At 38.2% G+C, this 24786-nt stretch overlaps 1 protein-coding gene across 4 annotated transcripts in view; it reads right to left on the reverse strand.

Moving 5' to 3' along the window:
• Positions 1-24786, reverse strand: part of shank2b (SH3 and multiple ankyrin repeat domains 2b) — a 305290-nt gene that overhangs the window by 34090 nt on the left and 246414 nt on the right. For all 4 annotated transcript variants that reach the window (XM_055009730.1, XM_055009711.1, XM_055009729.1 and 1 more), the window contains 2 exons: positions 7812-7947; positions 4394-4474 (listed from right to left, as the gene is read on the reverse strand). In XM_055009730.1, coding sequence (XP_054865705.1) covers positions 4394-4474; positions 7812-7947 — 217 coding nt within the window. The remainder of the gene's footprint in view (positions 1-4393; positions 4475-7811; positions 7948-24786) is intronic.

The following is a 24786-nucleotide window of genomic DNA, read 5'->3' on the forward strand; positions in this document are numbered from 1 at the left end:
TGAATTAATTAATCAATTAATTTGCAGTTATACAGGAGGTGGGACACATTACGTGGAACACAGACCACGTCAGGACAGTTCTCATGGCACCACCTGTCATTTTTGATGGAATAATAGTCCTCTTTCCTTTCAATAAAGTTGTTATTGGTTGCAGCAGAGTTGGCTCTTCACATGCTGGGAATTAGAGTGCAGGGGATTCATAGGGAAATGATACATGCATGTAATCCGGCACAATTTTAAAGAATTGATTAGGGATGGACTGATTATTGAATCAGATATCTAGCATTACTATTATTGCTATTGTTTGTTTGTTTTGTTGAAACACTTCCTAATAAAAGAAACTAACTGCTTTGGCTGTCCTTGTTTCCACATAATTACAAAGTTTTCAAAAAGAAAATGCTAACTAGGCTTACTTATATTAACAGCTTGGAAGCGAATAAACTTGGCCGCATAGCGTCGTCAGAAGGTGGCAGTATAGGCTACATTACACTTTACCGTAATAAAAGTAGAAGAAACTGGAAACAAAACCAAAGCTGCATCTGGAATCACTCACTTTTCCCTTTTCCTTTCAGTAAGTACTGCTGCTGCCCTCAAAAGGTACGTAAAGTTTCATGCAGTATGTATACAACTGGGATAGAATACTTTTTATATTAATGTGCTTCAAGCTTTTCGCATTCTGTAAGGCAAAATGAGCTCCATCTGTCTCTGTGGCTCAGACTTGTTTGTACTCGCGTGAGGCACTATGATGTAACTGCGCAGAGAATTGTGGGTCAGGAAAGCACGCTGGCTTGAATACTGCAAAATCCACACAGATGTAGTAGGGTCCTGCCATTTTCAGCATACTACATTTGAGATACTATGTACTGGGACGTACTAAATCTTTTTCTGGCATATATCCTATATAATACGGTAGTATGCATCTTGGAATGCACCCCATTTCTTCATAAACTTCTAAGAAAAAACACTAAAATGGCTAAAAAGAAGAAGCTTGGGGAAAAAACAAAGCTTTGGCCATCTGCAGGATGGAGAGAAGTCTGCAGGAATTGTTCTCAAGCTGTAATTATGCTTTTATGCCAGTTATTATCATCCATGCTTCATCACGTCCACAGTCTCTAGCAGAAACGGCTAATCAGTCAGAGTTTATTTAGAGAAAGTGTTTACACCTAACATTAGACTCATTATCTCTTTATAGAAAAAGTCAAAAACCACCTCAAGCAAGCATAAAAACATACTTTGCGGGAGTGAGAAAGTTTTGTTTGGAATCATACTGTTTCCAATAACTTTCTCTAAGGTCATACTTCAAAATTAGCATATAAATACTTGATGGTAACGTGACTTGCTGATTGTTCATGTCACAAGTAGTACTCAAGTTTGTGTTGTTCTGAAATCTGATGTCACAATTTTCATTTTTACTGCAAATTTGTATCAGTTCTAAATATCGGTTATCTGTCTCCTTCATTATTGTTAATCAGTATTGGTAAAAAACATATTAGTTGACTCCTATCACTGATATAAGCTGCGTTGTTCTTTCTTCACACTGTGTCGGAGCTTTATTAGGTTGCTGCTGATGCAAACCAAACAACCTGCCGCTGCTGTTTCACATTAATAACGTTCAAACAGTTGATGGTTTATATTGTGAAACAGCCACAGATAAGTTTTTCGCAGTGTTCACTGCTAACTGCATGTTTTCTTGTCAGCAGATAAGTTTAGTTTATTTTTTTGCTATAAAATAATCTGAGCTTTAAGATGAAGAGCTGCATGCCTAAGACTTCATGCTTCCAATTCCTCTGCACCTCAGTAACTTTACTGAATCCTGCTGCTGAGTGGAAAACTACTGGCCCTGAGCGCAGCGTGAAACCAGATGGAGGTTGTAATTACTATTGACGGAATTCTTTATGAAAACAATGTTTGGCTGCAGTCTAAACAGATACACCTGCTGCTCTTCTCTTGTACTTCTGACAAAGTAGCTGCTCGGCTACTGTTTGCTCTGATATTAAACTGCCGTAACCACGGTAACCACACCAAATCAACCAGGACTCAGATATTAGGGACTTTAGCATCAGGAACAATCAATATGCTTTTATGAAATAAAATATGAACCTTTAGGGAACAAGAGCAGAGGAGCTAATTCTCAAAGCCATGAATTTAGCGAGTGCAGGTTTAGCTGCTACTGACGAAATAAAGTGACATTGAGTCAACTGAGGCATCTTTCTCCTGTAAATCTCACACAATTCCTCATTTTCATCTTGCCTTCCATTTGTCCTTCCGCTCTTGTTCAGAAACACTGACTATTCTAAAGGTTTTAGGACAACACTCTAGTTTTAATGCACAGCACAGGGAGGCCTAAAGAAAAGTCCACACAGAGATAAAAAGACCAAATAAACAAACAGAGATAATACTATCACACTATTGCTGTATCTTTTTGCTTATTTCCTGCTTCTAACTGCAGCAACAGCTCATGAGTGCAGGCATAGGCGTAGATTTGGAAAAACTGCTGTGATGTTACTAGTTGGTGGTGTTTCCTCAGCACTGGGTCTTTTTCACTCTCATAATATGATACAAGCACTGAATGTAATTTAGAAAATCAGATTCACATATACTAATATTGTGAGTTGTCAAAATGCCTTAATTTTGTGTTTTCTGTGCTTTACTTAAGGGTAATTTCATTAAAAATCAATCAGTGCTTCTCATCTCACCCACACAAATCAGCAGATTTTTTTGGTATTAATAAATAAATGTAGTATATTTAATGAAGCCTAACAAAATGTTACTTTCATACAATAAATATTTTGCATTTGTGAAGAACATTTTTGAACCATCTTAACTTCGTAATTACAGGAGATAGAAACATGAAATCTTCAGGGTAGAAAAACACACTTTAACTGCATCCAAATCAATCCAGGTGTCACCAACCCTTTTTCTATAACCAACTTTGAAAATCAGTATCATGGGATATATCCTTGTTTCAAGAGCAAAACTGCTTACTGTCAAAGACACAGAGTAAAGAAACAATCATTGCTACTCTCTCCTCCCTCCCTCATGGGATAGATGGTTGGTCAAAACAAGTTTTCTGACATAAAAGGTCTAATTTTTTCCACCGTGTTGATGCCAGGCACATCTTCTACCTTTGATCCGTTCTGTGTCATAATAATTTTATAATATAGTCTTATTTTAACACTTGCACATGTAGCTTATGTCTGTGAAATGGAGGAACAACACTGGTGTTCACAGGTTTTATCTAATAGTTTGGACAAATCACACTGACCAAACCAGTCTTTCAAATTCAACTCTGATAGTGTTCAGTTCCTGTCGGCCTGTTTCTGTTGTCAGATTGTGAACAATAGTGATGATATGTAATCTTAAAATCTAACATTAGGGCTTTTTACAGGGCAGAAAAATGATGAGGCGGGAGTTGTCATGGTTATATTCCTTGAGTAAATAGAATCTAAGATTTAAGATTTTGCATTTAACAACAATGTCAAATGTGGCTCCTTTGCATAGAAAATACAAAAGTTAAACACTACGTACCAATGCTTGTTTCTATGGTGCAGTGTTGCTATTAAAACTATCATATATCCCATATTGTTGATACTCAAAGTTGGCAAAAACAAGATTTTGGTTTTAGATTGTGATGTAAAACTGATAAACATGGCTCAAATATGTTTTTCATCTCTGAAAATTGAATGTACATGTGTGTCATGATTGCTGAAAAATGCAGGAAAAAATCACGTAAATTAAAAAGTATGACCAGTCAACCAATCTCTGTGTACTTTAAGGGCTTGTGACTTAGAAAATTTTCATAGTATGAAAGTAAAACTTTGTAGGGCTTTGTTAAATATACCAAGGTTATTGTACACTAAAAATCAGCTGATTCTAAGTTAGTCAGGTGGGAACTTACAGATTTGGTTAATTTTATATGGAATGACCCATAAATAAAGACGAGTGATGCAGAAAAGGCACACGGTTTTGCATAAGGATTCATCAGAATGCATGAAAGGTGTTTGACGCTCAAAATTTCAAACATCCTGGTAAAACCTACGCCCATGGCTGCAGTGATCTAGAAGCTAGAGTCTTCATGCATAAAGGCAAACAGGACAGGAGATGAAGAAGGGAGGAAAAAGCAGTTTTCTTCTATTTTTTTAAGCAAAATGATGGAAATGCAGATTGCATCAGCTTGAACAAAAGCCTCATTCAGCCGCTGTGAGCCGATGGATGTTGCAAAATGGATGGCAAAAGGTTATGCAGCATTAACTGCTTACCTTTATCCACTATTGAGAGATTAACCAATCAATGAAAATAAGAAAGAGGAACAAAGAAGAGAGAGGTGCCGTTAGATGCTAACTTCCTGATGCCATTGTGAGTAAAAAAAAAAAACAAACGGAGATGCTCTTACCGAGTTCCTCCAGCTCAGAGGTCATCGACTTGGAACGCATCGACAGTGCTGTGGTGGGGGCTCTCTTTGGAGGTGGAGGAGCTGAGGAGGAGAAAGTCAGAGGGGTGACTAAAAGCATTTTGTTTTTACTCAGATAAAACAACATTACACTTTCTAATAGTCTTTAAAGCAACACAACTACTTATGCAACCAGTGGAAAGACGGAAAAACTAACTGTAATAACATAGGGGTGAGTGACCTGGCGAGGTTCTATTGAGGATGATCTTATTTTGGCATATAATCTTCTTTTCTTAGAGAAATCGTCCAAAGTTTCCTGTTCCACCTGAACTCACCAAAAACCTGATTGGTCCTGATACAATTAGTCTCACTGGATGCTCTACACATCTTGGAGGTACAGTGCCTGATCAAAAAACTAGTAAAATCGGGTTAAGAACCGTCCAACCCAACAAGGGTTATGATCTGGGGTCGGTCAGGTTCAGCAACGGTATGTTCCCAAAGAAAGAGGTCAGCTGACTACCTGAATATACTGAATGACCAGGTCTTTCCATCAGTGGAGCTTTTCTTCCTTGATGGCACGAACATATTCCAAGATGACGATGCAAACGTAAGCCCAATCCTTTGTTTTTCATCCGCTGTCACACAGGTGTTGTACATTTGGAAATACTCTTGGTGAATGCAGCATTATCAATCAATAATCGATAAATCTGCAGTGCAAAATGGGGTACACTCGGCATTAGTCATGTGCTGATACAGCTATTTCAAGCTAAGAACACGATATAGACCACAAAAGCAGCTATCACATCTGCCACTGGAATAAAGGAACACTGTCCTTATTAATTCTCATTAGATTTTTTACATGTGCACTGGGCGGGTGTTATTAAGCATCACAAAAGACTTTGTCATGTTGCCCCTTTACTAGCTACACTTCTGATGCTCCCTCTTGGCCAGCACAGTACTGCCCGCGACCTCTGTTTACCACAACATTAAACGGTAAGTGTCGCAACCAGGTACTACAGCTAATCTACAATATTTGGAGTGTGAGTGTATCGAACTGGGACTTTTTGGCAGATACTAATTATCAAATTATTCAGATCAGATTAGGCACAAACAAACTTCAGGACATCCCTAGCTGTTGTAAAGTCATCTTTTTTAGGTTGTGCAGGCTGGAAATGTAGATTGTCACTGTTTAGTTGTGTATGTGAGCTCTGTCTCTGGTGCCATGTCAGCATTCAGTTGAATCCCTTTATAAATTCATTATGCAAAAGTTGCCAGCACAGGGGTCTGATTAATAGAGTTGAAGCTGTTGTCAAATCTGAAAACAAATTTAGCCTGATGTACCGCATAGTGCATTTTATTCTCTCATTCATACTAACCCTATCATTGTTGCAAAATGTGAGGTGAGTTGGGGCTGCACATTTTAAAGTAGTTATATTTATCCTTAATTGCTGTGACTTAAGTGGAGGCAACTCTTAAGTTCATTTTCTGGGTGTATTAAATTCAGAAACTATCACTGCTGCGTATCTCAGCAGCAAACAACCATCTAGAATCATACCACTGTCTCCAGAGCAAAGACAGACACTCTGTAGTATCAATACCGATAATCCGTAGGGTGGAAATTCAACAAGCGTCAAAGTGGCAGAGATACGAATCACCACTTCAGAGGGAAAACAGGCTGCAGAACTTTGTGAGTTTGGACTTTAGCCTTGAGCTGAAGTTACTGGCTTTGTATCAAGGCAGCCATATGTATAACTAACCGTGTGTTCCCATTAGTCCAACTAAATTTGTGGGGAGAATTGTGATTAAGACCCAAAAATGCACTTAGCATACTAAGGTACAGACCTTAGGATTTATAAACAGAGAACAGAAATCCAACAATCCAACGTTACCTTTGGATTCCCTATGAGCGACAGTGGGAAGGCAATGTTGCAGTGAGTATTTTTTGACATTTTTCAAGAGACTAAGTAGGTGACTTTCCACAGAAGGAACTCGGAGTAACTGTGAGCTACAAACATTTACAGGAATAGCCTTTTATTTGGCTCTTTCAGCTTCTCTTTTCCACTGGAGTATAGATCCAACAACTGAGTTAACTCCGTGTGCACCAAAATCATGACACATAGTTACAATCTGGATTTGCATCCCTATTTTTACAGCCCTGGTTTCACTTCCTACAGCACATAGATGTCACCTTATACAGAGATACTGTTAACTTAATCAACAGTGAATGCAAGGTTGATATTAACTGTGGTCATTAATGTGGAACAATATGGAGCCGTAGAGAGGGAAAATGTGGTCTCAAATCCTAAATCAAGTTTTAAAGTGAGGATATAATTGTGAAGTAAGACACTCGGATATTGGCATTTCAGCATTTTTAAATGACTGTCATTTTACTGACTTGATAAATCTTCTGCTACTGTGTCACTGCATTCTGTAAATGTTGTGGCTGCTGCTCTTATTGATGTTACATTTGCTCTTTTTCCATATGTCCTCGCACACTGCAAAGCTTTTTGCACACGCCATGTTCTTTAACACACATAATCACAGCAATAGACTGTAAAAATAGAATCTTCTTATACACAATCTTGCACCCTCTCCTCCCAAGAAGATCTCTGCAGAAGCTGGTAGAAGAAGAGCATCTACTAAAGGTTTTTAGTCAATTTGCTTTCTCGGTTAGAGCAGTGCTTCAGTGCAATTACAAACACCCAAACCTTAAAGACTAAGAGGTACTGCAATGTTTAAAATGCGCCTCTAACTTCAGAATAAATCAGAGTAAGTCACAATAAAAGTGTCACCACCAATGTCTGCCTTGTCTATATCACACTGATTGTATTTATTATCCCACACTGATGGATTTTTATATTAATAAATGTATAATTGTTGTCCTGCAGTTGTTTTAATCTACCTACTCAAGGATGACTAGTTGCTAGCTAACTGTAATTCTGTACTGTCAGTGCAAAATATACATTTAAAAAATACAATAAAAATCAATAAATCTTTGTTGGTGTGCGGTAAAGGTTAAATAATCATCCTACAAATTCTGACAGTAGCTTTAATCCCAAATAAATACAAAAAACTCTTCTTCAGCTGTTGATGCTCAGGTGACTTTTCTCAGTCAGTAATTTTATAGGAACCATTGTTTGCATTATGAACGTGAAGTAAGTCAGGTTTCTGCCTCAGAGGGAGATATTATTACATAACACACCATCAGTCAGCACGCTGCTTTACTGCAGTCTTTGGTGTTGTATTACGGGAGGTTAGCAGAAGGATTTTCAAACCATCTTACTACACGAGGCTGCCCTGCTGCTCCATACCTCATCATTATTTCATTTTCTAGCATCAGCGTCACTCGTTTCTACACTGGATATGTCCCCCCGTTTCTAAATTATGTTTTGGTGCGACGCTCTGAATATTGTTGTCGTACCTTTTTTGCGTGCCGTGTCCTCAGGGTCCAGATTCCGGCTCACCGTCACCACCTTGATCAGGAGCCGGTTCCCCCCCTGGCGGATCATGTTGACCACCTGTCTGTGGCCCACCTTCACCACGTTCTCCTGGTTCACCTGCCAAAAACGCATAACAGGGAAGTCATTAGTGTTGGAAATGAAGGACGGACGTCGAGGAAAAGTTTTCTCAGCCTGTATGCTAATCCTTGAAAGTTTGAGAACATTTTGAGAAGCACCAGAGTATCTGAAACATTCTTAAGTCTGGAGGAACCTTCGCTTGTCCTGAAAACATTGTCACCCCTCTAATGCCAGGACTTTTAAACACCCAAACACTCGTCACAAATGTTTCTCTCTCTAATCTCAGGCATGCAGATGATATAAAGATAAGTAAATAATGGCATATCACGCACTATCAGATATTATTAAGATTATCGTGCCAGAGGGAGCAGAGCACCGAATCACATGATCTCATGGGGAAACAGGTGAAAACGGAGAATATCGTTCAACACTTTTCTGTAATGCACATTTTGCGCTGAGAGAAAATAAAAACAGAAATGACGAGACTAGGTAGGAAAACTATTGGAAAAATGTGGTCAGCATCGGTTTGTCTGGTCTTCAGCAAGAACCAGAGGTGAGATTTTAATCAGTTTTAATATTTGGAGCTTCCATTAGCCTCAAGAGTTGCGATGTTTAGCGTTGCTAATTATCAGAATGGCCCTGATGAGTCTGCAAAGAGTTCATGAAGCTCAAGACTGAACCTGTAAACCCCTTACATTACAAAATAATTTTCTGTCCAGACCAAGATCCCAGAAGAACTTTCTCCTCCGACTGTCAGTGGGGATAAAACGGTGATAAAAAAGCCGAAACTTCTGTAGTTTGAGCTCAGCTTTAATCTAAGATTGAAAAGAAACTAAAGAAGCAAGAAGGAAACTACCATCATTCTATAGAGTACATCTCCAAAGTGCAAACTCAAAGCAAGCTGCCCACTAATCTGATTCAGCAGGAGATACTGTAGGCGACCATGGCCAGGTTTATCAAGAAAGAAATTCAAGTTTTCAGAATAGTTTAGTGTGTTGGAAGAGTTTTTTTATTAGAATGGATGCAGCCTTGCAGGGATGCACGACTACGGACTGTAAGATGATAGGATTCATTTAAACAGTTTGAGGGCATTGATTGAATATTTTCATTGGATATTAACATCTGAATTAACAGAGCACTGCTTTTATTTTCATGTTGTGCCACATTCCTGTTAATGTAAGAATTTGCATCAAAATCAGGCTTGAAGTGTTTTTTTTTTTTTTTTTTTTTACCTAAAATCAGTGCATCTCCTGGCAACAAAATATAAATAAAACTACACTCAAAATTTGAGTTTTCTGTTTTGTGCATATTGCGTACTATGGTAACACACCGTATACTTGATTTTCATTTTGCCCGTTTGTATTCTGTTGCAAATCACTCCTCCACTTTAGACTGCAGCTCTTTAGATTTCTGCTCAGGGCATTTCTGCTGCAGGGTTACGTGCACAGCAGCTCCCAAAAAAGTGAAGCCGAGAACATCTGGACGGCTCCCTGGTAGCTGGCTGGTGGTTTAGGAACAGCTTGATTTGATATGGAGCACAGTTTTGGTATTTTAAACATCAATATCGTAGTCAATTAAATTTAATTAATTTAACCTCAGAAAGCCAAAATTGAGACTAATGCTTGATTGGATGTGCTGCACTGTCTATCTTCTAATAGTGATATGGTACATATTTTAGCAAGACACCTACCAAAGGAAAAAAATACCCATTATTATCATTATAAAAACAGAAATGCTGGAAAACAGCAAGAAACCAAAGAGCAAAAATGTGCTGCAAAGAAGACAATGAAAGATTTGCAGCTTCATGGTGGGACGGATGCTGTTTCCAGGTTGAAACCTCAAACTGAGAGACCAGCAATGTGGCAGGAGTCCGACCGAACAGAGGCATAAGGGAAAGACTGATATTACACCTCAGCTGTGCCCCAGTTTAACAATGTGCTAACATCAGCCATATGTTTATCACAAAACCTGTGGTGGTAACAAACGCATTTCCTCACAATGGAGACAGAACTGTGGCTTCTTGGAGGGTTTGTAAAATAAATAATTAATACGCTGCACACCTATGGTCCTCCCACACAGGTGATTTCACTTGTTTCGGCTGATTAAACCTCTTCTCGGGTCTGTGTGGGAGAGTACAGTCTGTCTGAGTGACATTTGGCGTCATTTACACTTAATGTTGCACATCCAGATAAAATCCAGGTGCATTTTATGTAGTACAACTCTGTTCTCACTCTGGTATATACTGTACACTGTACTATGCTTTTAGTTTACAGTTTTAACAAGCGACCAATCAGCAACTTGTGAATTCATCAAGAACAAATGACACATCTGGTGACTTCATGCACATCCTAGCAAACCTCTGCCCTCTTAACGGAACTCTTTGCAAGCAAAATAGCTAAAACCACCTGTTAAGTGTCTCTACCAAGCCTTTCTATAGTCCCGTCTGTATTCCAGCATTTTCCTTTCGTGCATAATAGCAAAGGTCACTTTTTCCTTGTATACCAATCGCAAAAGTAGCGCACTTTCAACTTCAGTGCAGATTTCATAAAGGACAAAAATGTAGTTCATACACTGAAACATCTGGATGACTAATCAGTTTAGCATTGCCAGAACACATGAGATGTTTTAGCTTCTCAAGAGTGAATAGTTGACACCTTTCTTTGTTGTGTGTCTGAGTTTTGTGCTTGGGCAAAATTAAAAATTTAAAGAAGCAAGATGAAATCTCCACCCGATGCCCCCATCTGGACATCTTGTCGTTGTCTAATGATACCAGGTTCAAGTTAGCTACTCTGAATCTGAACCGGCAGCTCTGGTCGCTGCTCGAGTGCACAAAGTTAGCTCAAAAGTTTCTTTAATGTTCGATCAGTTATTGCATTTAATTGATAACTGACCCCAATAGCTCAAAGCTGATTTTACTTGATTTCTTATTATAATGTTTGTCAAGGTGAAATCATTCCTTTAGTCCTTTTCATCTTTATTTATGTGTGTAAATTTATTGTTGTGCTAACAGTAAAATTACTATCTGAGTATCCAGACATACAAAGCGGCGGAATTCAAAGTAAATCTTTTATCAGCTCTGAGGACCTAAAAGTTAGAACAAAACATGGTGCAGCACCGTTTTGTTTTCATGCAGCACAGACCTGAAATAACCTTCCAGTTGATTTTTGATGAGCCCGGACTCTGAATACTTTAAGACCTAAGCTAAAAATTTTCTTTTTCTACACTGTCCTCCAAAATGTACCCTGTAAAAATCATTTTAACTCAGTTTTAGATTATTGTTTGATACATGCATTTCATGTCCGCCACTTTTAAGAGTGAATTTTAATTTTAAATCTTTTAGTTTATTTAAGATTTGAAATCTGTGTCCTGGACTGTTTTTTCATTTTGTTATCAGCACTCTGAATTGCCTAACAGAAGAAATATGCAATACAAATTAAGCTGCCGTGCCTCCTCTTTATTTAAAATACGTAGTAAAAAATTAGCAATAATTAGCAAGATTGGCGAAAAACAAATATTTGAGCTACATCCTGAGGTATATTTCTGATTCAGTTCAGTTTAAAACTGTAATCTGAAAAATGTTACTTCATCCTATTTCCGATTAATAAATTAATCTATCCTGAGGATGAGGAGGCTCAGGTGGTAGAGTGGATTGTCCACTAATTACAAAGTTGGCAGTTTTATCTCCACGTTCCCTGCATGCCAGAATGTAGTGACTGAATCTGAAGTTGCTCCTAATGGCAGCTCCTGTGTCTGTAAAGCACTTTAAGTATCGCCAAGGCAGAAAAACACTCTAAAAGTGCAGAATATTCACCATTTACTGAACCTGCTCGCTAGAACACCAAATGTTGATCAATCCGCTGCTGAAAATAGTCCCCAACAACTGCAAAGCTTTCTCTGTGGAGTCCATTTTCACAACATATTTATGAGGAAATCTTGAAGATTTACATCTTCAGCTGTTCTATCTCCCAGCTGTAATTGAAATTGGAAGTTAGGTGCAGCACTAATGGAAGATATTAGGACAGAGGTGAAAAGTTGGGGCTGATTTTTCCTTTGATTCATCCTGAAGAAAAAGTTTCTCGGCACTAAGGAAACTTCAAGGGAAAAGCTGGGAGATTCCATTTAAAACTGGCCATAGATATGCAAATATGATTGTGGCGGGGCGCTTCCTCCATGTCCTGCTGCCAGTCTTCATAATTACAATATTCATGACGGAGAGAGGCTGCTGCCCTCACAGTCCGACTTCAAAGACAATCACAGCAAGTTGGTCTGTGGCCAAAGAGAGATTCTGCTGCAGAAACTCCAGCGATGGCGGCTGTAATTAAAGGCGACGTACGTTTTTTCCCATCGTGTAGAGGTCACAAACACTAGCAGGCCACATATATCAACATAGCCGCTACCCAGAACACTGCACCGCACACCCCCACGCTCATATCACATTTTTGGCTGTGCAAACAAACGCACAAACACATTTTATACTTTCAAACATGCATGCCCCCGTGGATGGTTTTTAATCTCATTACTGCTGGTCTAATTTAATATGGGCTCTGCTGGACCGCTGCTCTCATCTATTCTCTGCTCTGCTCTGCCCCTCCTCTTCCTTTCTTCTTCTTCTTCTTGCAGACAAACAGAGGAGGAGGGTCACATGAAGCGATGAGGCTGGCCTGAAGCGACAGCGAGGAGTGATGGATGAGGAGGGCAAGAGAAAGGAAAAGTGTCAGATGAGAGGAAATGTAGAGGATGACGGGACGCGATGAAGATGGAGTGGAGAGTTTCTTTCTTTCTCCTCCCGAGATTTAATCCGACAAACTCGGGCGTCACGAGGGCACACATTTCAGTAATTAGAGAGAAACGCTTCAGCAGCTGTTTGAGTTTGACCTTGTGCTCCCTCCGTCATCACAGAGGTTCCCTCACACACTCCAGCACACACACATAAAGACAGTTCACATATAGGGGTAGCCTTATGTAATCTGCTCTGTCTTACCTCCTCGTTATGTAACTACGCTAGAAGGATGGACACACACAGACACTCATGAATCTTTTCTTTCGCCAAAAAATGGTTTGGATGTGTATTTTTTTTGCAGGACTGATTCTGGAGACACAAGGACAAGAGACGTGTTTCGCAAGACGATGACGACATGGTGACGAAACTCTGAGAGCATCTTTATCTTTAGGGCTTCACATCAGGATCGGTGTTTTCTTTCCACCCTTTCTCGACACTCAGCTTTCACAGTATGACAGAGAATTTATACATTTGTGACTCAATTTGCCCTCAACTTTTACGTAGTAAAAAAGAAATCCTGTGCTGTAACTACAGAAAACTTTAAAAAAAAAAAATTCTAAAAATGGTGAATATAACAGCAAATATCCGTAAAATGGTGATATTTGTGGCAGATTTAAATACAGTAAAACATCATAACTTTACGTTCACAGATTAGAATGAGTTACTATTAAAATACAAGTTTTTGAGATGGGCATTATGTACAGTTTTGACTTGGTAATTTTTACAGTTAACATATAAACACATATCATAGAGCGATTCGATCATTTCTGGGAGTCCATAACTTTACTTCAGTTTTGGCTATTACTGTAAACATCAGACATAAATGCCAAATGCTTCACCTTTGGAATAGACTGGTGAAGATGTCCAATCAGAGACTCTCAAAAAAGATATTTAATTGGGGCATCTTCAATCGTCAACACTGGGCTAATGAGCTAAAATCTTTATTTCATTTGAATAACATTTATTTTTTTATAACAGGTTATTCTGTGATAATCAGGAGATGAGGAGTAATATGTTTCTTAGGTTTAGAGAAAAATGGTCTGTTGATATTTGGTATAAACCAAAATTCTGAATTTATTGTCTTATAAAGGATAAATACAGTATGGAACCTTATGTGAAGTATAATTTAAGCGTTTCATTTTATGTTTCACTGTCCTGTATACGAAGATATCAGGGAGGTACTTTTCAGTAAGATGTCCTCTGTTTATTTTGATTTCTTTTGGTTGGATGACACATGAAAAACGTCAGTTATATATTAGAAGGAGAATCTTTTTCATGGCAGAATTTCTTTGCCAGGCCTGGGATAAAGGGCAACATATTTTGTTTGAGAAATGAGCAGTAGAATAATGTGTGTTTTGGATGTATCGCTGCAATGCTAGTATATTGATGTCTTGAGGGTTGGGCAATGCTTGTGTGCATGGCACAAAAATAAAGAAATCAATCAATCAATACATTTTTAAAATTAATTTACTCGACATTATATATAATTAACAAAGCAGAGAATCTGCATTTAATATTTTTCACCCCTTAACAACACAATAAAAAAAGCAAACATCTGTAATATAATGCAAGATAATAAAGAGCAAATTTATGAAAATACAGATTTTTGATGTGGACAGAATTTACAGTTTATTTATTTACTTATTTTTTGAGTTAAGTAATAAATAATTTTTTTTGGCGTTTTACCTTTTAGTAGTATTTTAGTAATAATTTCACAAAACGGGAAAACTGCAAGATACAGTAAATTGCTAAAAAACAAAAAGACAGCCTTTTTTTCAGTGTAGTTTCTTTTTTTAGGGTAAACATAAAAAGAGAATGATAATTTAAAAAAAAAAAAAAACAGCCTTAATAGCAATAAATACTTAGGTTTGTCTGGATTAACTACAGTATGAAAAATTAAAGAGTTTGGTTAGCTGTCAGCCACACTGACACACACTTATTTATACATCAAACACTTACAACTGAGTGAACTATTGTAATTACATATAACAGACAGGGGTGAACAATTAATCAAAATATTATAAAAATTGCAATTTGGATGTGAAATTTTCCAAATGTGTCACAGCATGAAGCAAAAACCATCTCATCTCTAGTTTTATATTTGTGTCAGTGGAAGAGAAAGACAATTTGTAGTTAAAATCTACATTTATCTTATATCAAAATGTCAGTCATCCAGCCTTATCAACAGACCAGATATAAGTGCTAATGTTAAAAATGAACAACTTAGGGAAAGGATTTCCAAAAGGCCAAAAATGTAGAAACAACAAAAAAAAAGCAAGAGAAGAGTTATTATACAGGATTATTTAGGTGTATTTAAAGCATTTTCTACTACGTTTTGCAGTGATATTGCCTTTAAATGTAACATTGTTTATCTATTTTAACAAGAGTACCAAACAATTTAAAGAAAAATAAAGAAAGAACTCACTCTGCTTAAGCCCTATTGTAAGTTACTATAGCCCTTAGGGGCAAATCAATGCGTCCGTTATCAGTTTCATGCAGACGATTAGTGATATCGATGTGTTTCCACAGTCAACGACTCTGGTGAGTGCCGCCATCGAACACTGCCACATAAATGGATTACACGTGTGAGATTTATTGAATTGAAAGAGTGTGAGAGCAGAGCCAGCTTGCACGGAGGAAGAAAAAAAAAAAGAGAAAAAAGAGCGATGAAGCCCGAAGGCCACAAACTGCTAAAACGATCTTGAACCATCAACTACAAGAACAAAAGAACAGCAGTGAACCAGCAGCTTTATGGCTGGAAATTAACAGTTCAATCAATAGTACACAAACGCACACAGACACATATGGAGGCAAAACACACAAGGATATCAGGCCTTGGATGTAATGTGTGTGTAAAAGTCGGCAGTCTGTCAGATCAAGCAGAAGGGCCTATTCAGAAGCCATTATCATTATCATAACCATTACAACAGTTCCACAACATTAAGCATCATCCGGACCATTTAGCTGAACACAGGCAGCTCTGAGTCAATCCAATCTCGTCTGATGTAAATATCCCTGCCTCACTCACTGACAACTCGCTAATCTGATTAATCAATTATAATCTGACCCACGCATGCGATGATGACACACTGCTAATCCAGGCAGCCGGAGCAGGGGAGGAGTTTACAGGCCACGCTGAGGTCATTTATCCCTTCAGTCATACAGTTATTCAGCAAACTGTTTCAGGCACTTTAGAAGTTTAGATTCTTTTTTGTCACACAGCACCATCAAGGATCGGCCTGAATTCATCCTGTAGCATCAAATCAACATCCAGTGAGAGTCATAACAAACTGAAAAGTTCAAAAAGTGTAAAAAACTGTGAAAATAACAGCAGATATGTGTAAAATTGTGATATGTTTGCATATTTAAATAGAGTGAAACTGTGTGTACTACTATTAAAAAGGATGTAATGTAATTTTATTGAGAATCTGTGCATTTCTGACTTATTGTCATCAACTTTTTAACATTTCCCCATGCTCTAAAAAAAGAAATCCTGTATAAAAGGGTGAAAATCCGGCGCCCAACTGGTTGAGCGGACAACCCATGAACAGAGGCTACAGTCCCCAATGCAGCGGCCTGGGTTCCATTCCAGCTCACAGCCCTTTGCTGCAGGTCTTCCCCCCATTCTTCTCCCTACTTTTCCATCTGCCTTTCAACTAACCTGTCCAATAAAACCAACAAAGGCCAAAACAATTACTTTAGAAAAAAAAAAAAAAAAGGATGAAAACCTGGCAGCAAAAATGGTGAAATACAGCAACATAAAAAAACAAACAAACAAAAAAGTATATATATCTGTAAAATCATGCTATTTTTGTCAAAATTAAACACAGTGACACAGTATAATTTTGCAATTACAGATCATAAAACAACAAAATATTATTTAAAATTTAAAAAAAAACTGACGTACAGTTTTGGCCGTATTTACAGTTAACATATAAATCAACATTTTTTTCTGTGATTTTACTGGATATTATTTGTAATTTAACAAAGCAGAAAACCTTCATATCCTATTTTTCAATCCCTATTAAGCAAAATTTTACCGTAAATAACGGCTGCAAAATTGTTATATTTTTAGCAGCTTTCAGTACAGTGAAACAGCATCATTTTACAGTCACAGATTAAAACGAAATACTAATAAATATACAAAGTTTTGATATCGACATTATGTACAGTTTTGACTGGGTAATTTTTACTGTTAACATATTACTCAATTTTTTTGTGAATTCTTGTCTGAATATTATTGTAATTTAACAAAGCAGAGAAATTTTATTTGCCCTTTTTCAATCCATAATATACTAACATTTTCTTTTAAATAACAGCAAACATCTGCAAAATAATGAGGGGCGAATCCATAAAAATACAGATTTTTGATGTGGACAATATTTACAGTTTTTATATTGCTAATTAACAAATTAATACATTTTTTCTGCAATTTTATTGCTCACTGGAAGAAATTTCACAACATACAGAGAACCTGTAAAATAAAAGTAAATTATCAAGAGTTTGGACATTTGGCTAGCTGTCAGATCGCCATTCTCAGTGGAATTTAGGATTACTTATACAGTGGAAACTGCAGTAAGAGTTAGTTTATATTAGAAATTAGATAACTTACAGGCCTGAGAAACATAACTGAGTGAACTACTGTGATCATACTAATAGACAAGGGTGAATAATTTATCAAAAATATTAATAAAAATCACAATATGGACAAGGGAAATATCTAAAATGTGTCACAGCATGCCATTAGAAAGGAAGCATTGTATAAGGGAGCATTGTTGTTGCTGTAACAAAAATCACTTCACATCATACTGCTATTTTGTACACTGTAAACCGTTTCTGGCAACTTTAGATTCCTATTTGTCACACAACATGAGAAAGAATCACACTAAATTCATTCTGCAGCAGCAGACAAATATCCAGCCAGTAATGAAACGTTTTCACTCACAAGAAGGTTAGTCTCAGAGTGAAAAATAAAGTTTGAGTTGAATGTACGCCAAATGGCTGAATGTGCACAATATCTAATGTCAGCAAGTGAAAGTTCACGAAAATGAACACCAAGCAAGAGACAAACTTTTACGGAAAAGGTGGAATAAAATGGGACAACGTAGGGCAGTGAGAGCACAAGATTATCCGCAATATTTTACTGGACAACAGCTATAAAAAGCACACAAAGGGGAAGCTGCAGCAGAAGATAATTCCTGTTCTCATCATCACTTCCTTCCAAAAAGGCCCTTTTTCTGATCTGGTGGCCCTGATGTTTGGTTAAGGTCAAGGTTAGGCCCAAACACCACACGGCTGAGGATGGGAGGATGGGTGTGATCACACAGCGGGAAATAAACATCATAGTTCACGCAGCAACAACAAACCTTTTGTAGGTCAACATGAAAGACATATTTAATGCTTGACTTCTTTAGGAGTCTTTAGAAAACGGATGAAGACACAGCTGACTGAACCTTAAATATTTTAATGTAATGTTTCACTGTGCTTCTACGGAAACCTTAAACTTTAAATATGACATTTTATTTATAAAACAGTGACTTTAAATGAATGCACTGTAATCAAATGGTAAAGATTAAAAACATTGAATTAAAAAGCATAGGTATATATTATATTATTATAGGCAGAAGGCATCTTAACGTGCTACAAACCTACAAAACTGAAAATATGTCATGAGTGCAACACAAGTTCAGTTATTTATAAGGATGCATCACATAAGGATGATCTGATATTGTCAAATCCCCTTTAGTTTCAATGTTGATAGACCAATGCAAATTAAGTTGCCATGCAATAGTTTATTTAACTACAATATGTTAAGTCTAAGTTTTTACCGACAGCACTCTACGCTGGTATGTGTTTGGCCACGACTCTGTATGCAAAATATATTTCTAATGAATTGACACCAACCCAAGAAAAACTTCCCTAAGGAGGCAATGAAGTAGATCACATTATGTCATGACCAATACCTTCTTTTTCCTATAAGCGTAAGATCTGTAAAGCTCACTGTGTGAAATGTATTGGGGTGATTGTTTCATGAGGTAAAAGGAAACCAGGAATGGCTGCAGCACTGAAGATGATTAATGTAACTGATGAATTAATCTGTATGTTCTGAAGATGAATTACCTCTGGACTATACTCAATCGATTTAATAAGGTCTGTATTCGGAATGCAAATTATGAGCAATTTTCTTAACTGATAGTTGACAGTGTAATCAATCTACAATCGATTTACAGATAACATAAATTGATGAAAGTGGATATTGTTCAATATTCTGGTAAAACTTTTTCAGACCATGGTCACATGACATGAGCTACTAAAGTGGCAAAATTGCATACATCACTGAGCTACTAGAGCGCTGACTTTCCAGATCTCAGTTCATTTTCAATGTGTGACCCATTAACCACCACAGAAGACTTTGTCATGGTGGCCCTTTATGAGCTAAGCTAGTACTAGTCTGGTCCAGGCAACCAACTTGGATATTTTGTCTAATTGCTGTGCACCAACTTCATACTGTTTGCCCTCAATGTGCCTCCGGGTTTTGCTCATTTTCTTTATTTAGTGTGCATCAAGCTGAAATCAAACCTTTATCCTTGTGTATTATTTTTTATTTACTTGTTTCATTATTGTGCCAACCTAAAATAACTACTGGTGTACTTTGACAAATAGGCTAATGTGGTAAAATTCAAACTAAAACTCTTTCTCTGCTGGTCTTCAATAAAAACAGGATGCTAAAAATGCTAATAATTTATCTTGATATTTTTTTTACCTACATCTAGCAGCCCTCTTTTGACCAGATTTTTAGATATTTGGGATCGATGTCTATAGATCTTAGCAGGAGTTGGGAAGCTTTCATTGTACGTACAGTCGGGTAATGGATTATTGTTGACACACATAAGTTCATCTTCACTTAACCTTCATTACAAACATTTGCTATCCTTTGTTTTAGGCTACTGTGAGATACATCAAGTTGCAGGACTGTTTCCCTTCTTGCAAATAATAATCACTCGCTTCACTGTTGATATCTACATCCTTGTTGCTTGTTGTGGCATTAGCAGCAAAGTTTCTTGTTTATATGCTTTACTGAGAAGTATGCAAATAAACCCAGATAAATAATATATTGTGAGTTTCTAAAGAAATGAAATGAATTGAAGCACTCTCCTCCCCTCTTGTAGAAATCAGCAGCAGCAGGAGAAGTCATACAGTTGAATCACTGGATTACCGAATGCATGGATATTTAGTGTTATTTTTGGCATAAAAAAATGTCTTATAGAATTGCAGAGGGAACACTGCTGCTAAAATAACTGTATAAATCTTGCAGTTTACAGTCACATTTAGCCCAGGTTTGACCTTGACGTGACGTGCGAGATCTTTTAACTTACAATAATAGACAGAACAAACAGAAGACGAAGCATACATGCAGTCTGCACACACACAGAGTGACATGTACCTGTATCTGCCTGCATACCTTCACCCACACATAACACGGAGCTGCATTCATCAGCATCTGAAACATGGAGCTCATCTGCATCTCAGACTTGGGGGGGGGGAGAGCTCTCTGAATTCTGTGTGTTTTCCCCCTCGTAGGAAGCCAGAATACATCAAAGCAGGCTCATTAAATACAGAAATATACAGACACAAACTGTATGTGTGAGTGTGTGAGTGTTAGAGGGAGACACAGGAAAACATAAAGAAGAATAAAATGAAGGATTGAAATAGGATGACGGGGGGCTGGGAGAGCTGGAGACAAGTTTTATTCTGATGACTCAGAGTCCTAGTTAGAAGAGTCTTGACTCTGATGAATCATGTAGCTGAATATCAAACTGACAACGAGAGCACATGTAAGGGCACGTGCACACACACACACACACACACACACACACACACACACACACACACACACACATACACACACACACACACACTGCATGCATTCCTTCAGGGCTGGCCTGCTTAATTCCTGCACATCATCTCCACTCTGACTGTATTTTACCTGCAAACACACACACAAGGTTGGCTCAGTCATTCTCAAAGGCGTCCTGTTGAAATACACTCCAACAGCAGGTACAGTGACACTCCAGCCACCAAGGGGTGAGATTTACAGCCTCAGAGACACTGACAGGTCGGACAAAAGACTCGCCTGTCGTTGAATCTGCTGCTCTGAGTGCAGATCGCTGAAGAGAAGTGATCAGCCAATGGGCGAGCAGAGAAAGATAAGCCTCTCACGCAGCACAGAGTAGGACGCTAATGGATAGTTTATGGCGTTAACTACCACCCTGCCCTACTGGCACACATCCAAAGCAGCATCAGCCACAAGCCCACGTCTGCATCACACCCACTCAGCTGACACACCAGCCCTGTGGCAGCAGACACATCTGCAGTTTGTTTTCTTTGGACTTCATTCGCTGTGTTTGCTTTTCTTCTGTGAACATGATTTTTTTATTTTTTTTTGTATTTACTTACTGTTTAGAAATAATTTGGATTTGCTGAGGTTTTTAACTTTTTGCTTTCAATGAGGAAAACTGCAGACTGTTTTAGAGTCGGTGGGATTATGTAAAAACCACCAAGCTGAATTTGGTGAAACTTGGTGGATGCGTTGTGCACATTTTAGATTCAGATCCCTTTCATTAAAATTGTAAGTTAACATATTGACTTTCGTGGAGGACTAAGTGCCCTTTTGGCTACTTTAAAAAGCAACCGCATGAGGAAAAATGAATTTCACACTAACATGATTAAATTTATGGATCACCTGTTACCCTGCTAGTGACCGTTATGGTTCTAATGTTATAATTCTTCACCAGATGTTTTAAAATCAGTAATTACAGAGCGAATATTAAGCTATGGCAATATCTGGCAATATCTGTCAGAAAAATCACAATTAGATACTTTCCACAAATCATTCAGTCCTTTGCATTTCACTGCACATACTGTATGAGCATGTGACAAATTAAAATCCTTGAGTCTTTAATCTAAACACACTGGCTGTTTGCATAAGAACTGTTTTCCACAGAAGAAATGGCCCCACTGAAAACTGTGGACTGTGACTCTTCTGCGGGTTATCCTCAGTGGGACTGTCACCATCATGAAATTCTGGTTGACGATTAACTGTCGTAAGCAGAATTGTGATTAACTGTCTTTTTCTGTTCAATTTATTCCTCTCTTAGTTGTAGATTTGTGGTATTAGCACCTTTGAACGCCACCTTTTTGCTACAAATCTTACAAATGGGGTTCTCCAAATCACCGGGCTCTGCTTTTTCTTTTGGCTTGAAAACCAAAACGTACTGAACCTAAATCCATGATGTTAACATCTACAGATTCTCATTGAAATGCAAGTGCTTGAATATTAGACGTTAAGCACAATAAGATTAACATTTTGGTGCAAAAGGTGGAAAACGATGTGGAAACAGTGACTGAGACATTACATTTTTGTAATGCCTTGATGGCTCTGACAGGTTTATTTCCAGGGAAAACCACAAAGATGGTAAAAGTCGTTTCAGATCCAGACACACTTTTCTGACCGCTCTGCATACAGTTGTCTTACTGAAGTGCTCTGCATCTCTGACATTATAATAAAAACTTCCATTTGCAAAGAACCGCAGCACAACACACAACATCTGCTGGGATGTGAGAGCATGACTGCGGTTGGTAATGTTGTAAATGTAAGGATGGATTAGGTTGTGGATGTAGATTATGGTATGTGAGGTGAAATGGTACCGCTCTAAAAGATAACTGTCCGGAAATGCCAGAACATCTATGCGCGGTCTGATAACAATCTCCCGACGAATATTTAATTCTCTGTGCAGTAATGCTGCTCCTTCATCCACTGGATCGTTCATAAAAGGACATGACATTTAGACACACAGCAGAACTAGACTACGCCAAAACTCGCCAGCTGACTGAATGAATGAGAAAATCAAATAGCGTGTGTGGCTGAAAGAGGGCGGAGACTGAGAGAAACTCGAGGTTTACTGAGATAAACCTGGTCCCCACCAGGTTAGAGTCATAGAGTCTGTTACTACGGTAACTGTAACAGTTACCTCTCTTTGTGAAACAGGCTAAAGTTACCCCTCTGTCTCTGGTTTGAGTTACCTCCCTTTGTGAAATGAAAAACTCTGAGTTTCCCTCATTTCAGGGTTAACAGACTCAGAGTTTTCACCAAACCTGCTTCGTGAAACGAACCCCAGGACACATCTCTGATTTATTTACCAGATCAAACAGATCAGGTGTTGCTCTCACTAATGCATTTGCAATACTACAAATCTGAATTTTGAAGTTGGGAGGATAAAGTGACAGACAAAAACTGGTGACAAGCCTGGATGACACTGACTCGGTGAAACTGAAGTATGTTAAGCTGCAGCTACTACATCTTCAATGTAGACAAACGGGTAACTTATTGCCGCTTGCAAAACAAAACAAAAACACACCAGCTAATGAATAAAGCAAGACCAAATGATAATTGTAAGATCAAGCTAGTGCAGTTCCCCAAAGTGAAGTCCCAACTGCACTTCAACTCAGAATTCGCCTTGATTTCAACCCTAAAGCCCAGATTCGGCTCTGTATTCTCTGCCGGCTGCTGCCTCTTTTGCCCGACGTCCTCCACTCAACAGCAAACTACGCTTCAGACTTTCTGTGTCTCCCGAGTCTCTGCTCAGCTTTACTCTTAAAAGCTGCATTATCACTGTGTACACAGTAAGGCCCAACATGTTCCCGGTTGCTAAGCGACAGTTGCTGTGTGATACCGCTGGAGGTGGGAGTGGTGCTGAGAATGTTATCAGTGGTTTGGGTTGGTGGTGGGGGGAGCGGATCGTACCATTCATCATTAAACGGGGAGTTAATTTGATGACGATGAGCTTTTTTTTTTTGTCAATGAACTGCTTTGCGAAATTTCCCCCCATTTCCCTGTCTCTCCGTGTAGCCATCTTAAAAGGTTTTATTTTGATAGTGGGCCGTGTTGTGGTGGTTTTAAAAATAAAAAGCAGCTCTCTGAGCATCGTGGGTTCAGGCACACTGCTCTTTGTGCACTGTAGCCATAAATAAAATATTTATAGGAAACAATTCTTCCTCTCTGTGTTATTTTAGGACCGAACATCATGTGATTTTAGTGCCTATGTGGTTTGTGTTCACACAGATGCATGTGTGACAGATTCCTGATTTTCACTGACCGTATTGATTACTGTTAAAGTCAGTGGAGTGTAAATACCTGAGGAGAACTGATGATGATGGAGGGCTTTCTTTATTCCTTACACATTTGAGGCCCAACACTGAAGCCTCAGTGCAACTTTCCCACTACCTTTCAACACAAATAAATACACAGCATTTGGCAAATATGAAATTGACCAACATTAGACATTTAGACCCTGTTTGCATCTGGTTCTTAAACACATTTTGGTAATACAGGAGTGGACAGCAGAGTCACATCACTGTACAAATTTTGGCACTGCATCCATGACCTGAGCTAGCAGATTAGTTTCACACTGGCCAGCAAGGAAAACTAAAATCATTCAAGAACTAATATGCACATACAAGCTGCTCCAATTTTTAGATTTGCAGGACAAAATAATTTCTGACTCGCAACAGAGTGCAGGAAAACAACCACCACGCCCTGCATTGATGACATATTATGCCATTACACGCTTACCGTGGGACGTATTAGTGTAACAGGTCACAGCGGTCCCAGATGTCCTCAACAAGTAGCTTTAATGATGGGGCTGCTTTTATTTAGTGCTATCCACTTGTGATTCAATCGCAGAGGAGAAATTCTGAAGAGTAAACAGGGTCTTAGTCTGTCATATTATACCAGTAATGAGTTTGAAAGGAAAAATTTAATCTAGAGCCTGAGAATGTTGTATATGTCATATATACGCCCAAAAGCTTAGCCAATGATAAGGATAGTCTTAACATTGCTGCACATTTTACTATGTTTAGCCCAGGGAAGTAAGTTCCAACCTTTCTTATGTTTCAAGAATTGCTTCAAACACCTGCAACGCTGATGTAAAAGAGGTGGATAAGGCCTCACCTGTAGCTGGACAACTAGTTCTAGCTAGCAAGTATTTAGTGTCCGCCAGTACAGTACCATTTTTCTAGATAATACCATGCTTCAAGTG

The sequence above is a fragment of the Amphiprion ocellaris genome, chromosome 1 (genome assembly GCF_022539595.1).
Source record: "Amphiprion ocellaris isolate individual 3 ecotype Okinawa chromosome 1, ASM2253959v1, whole genome shotgun sequence".
In the NCBI taxonomy this organism is placed as follows: domain Eukaryota; kingdom Metazoa; phylum Chordata; class Actinopteri; family Pomacentridae; genus Amphiprion; species Amphiprion ocellaris.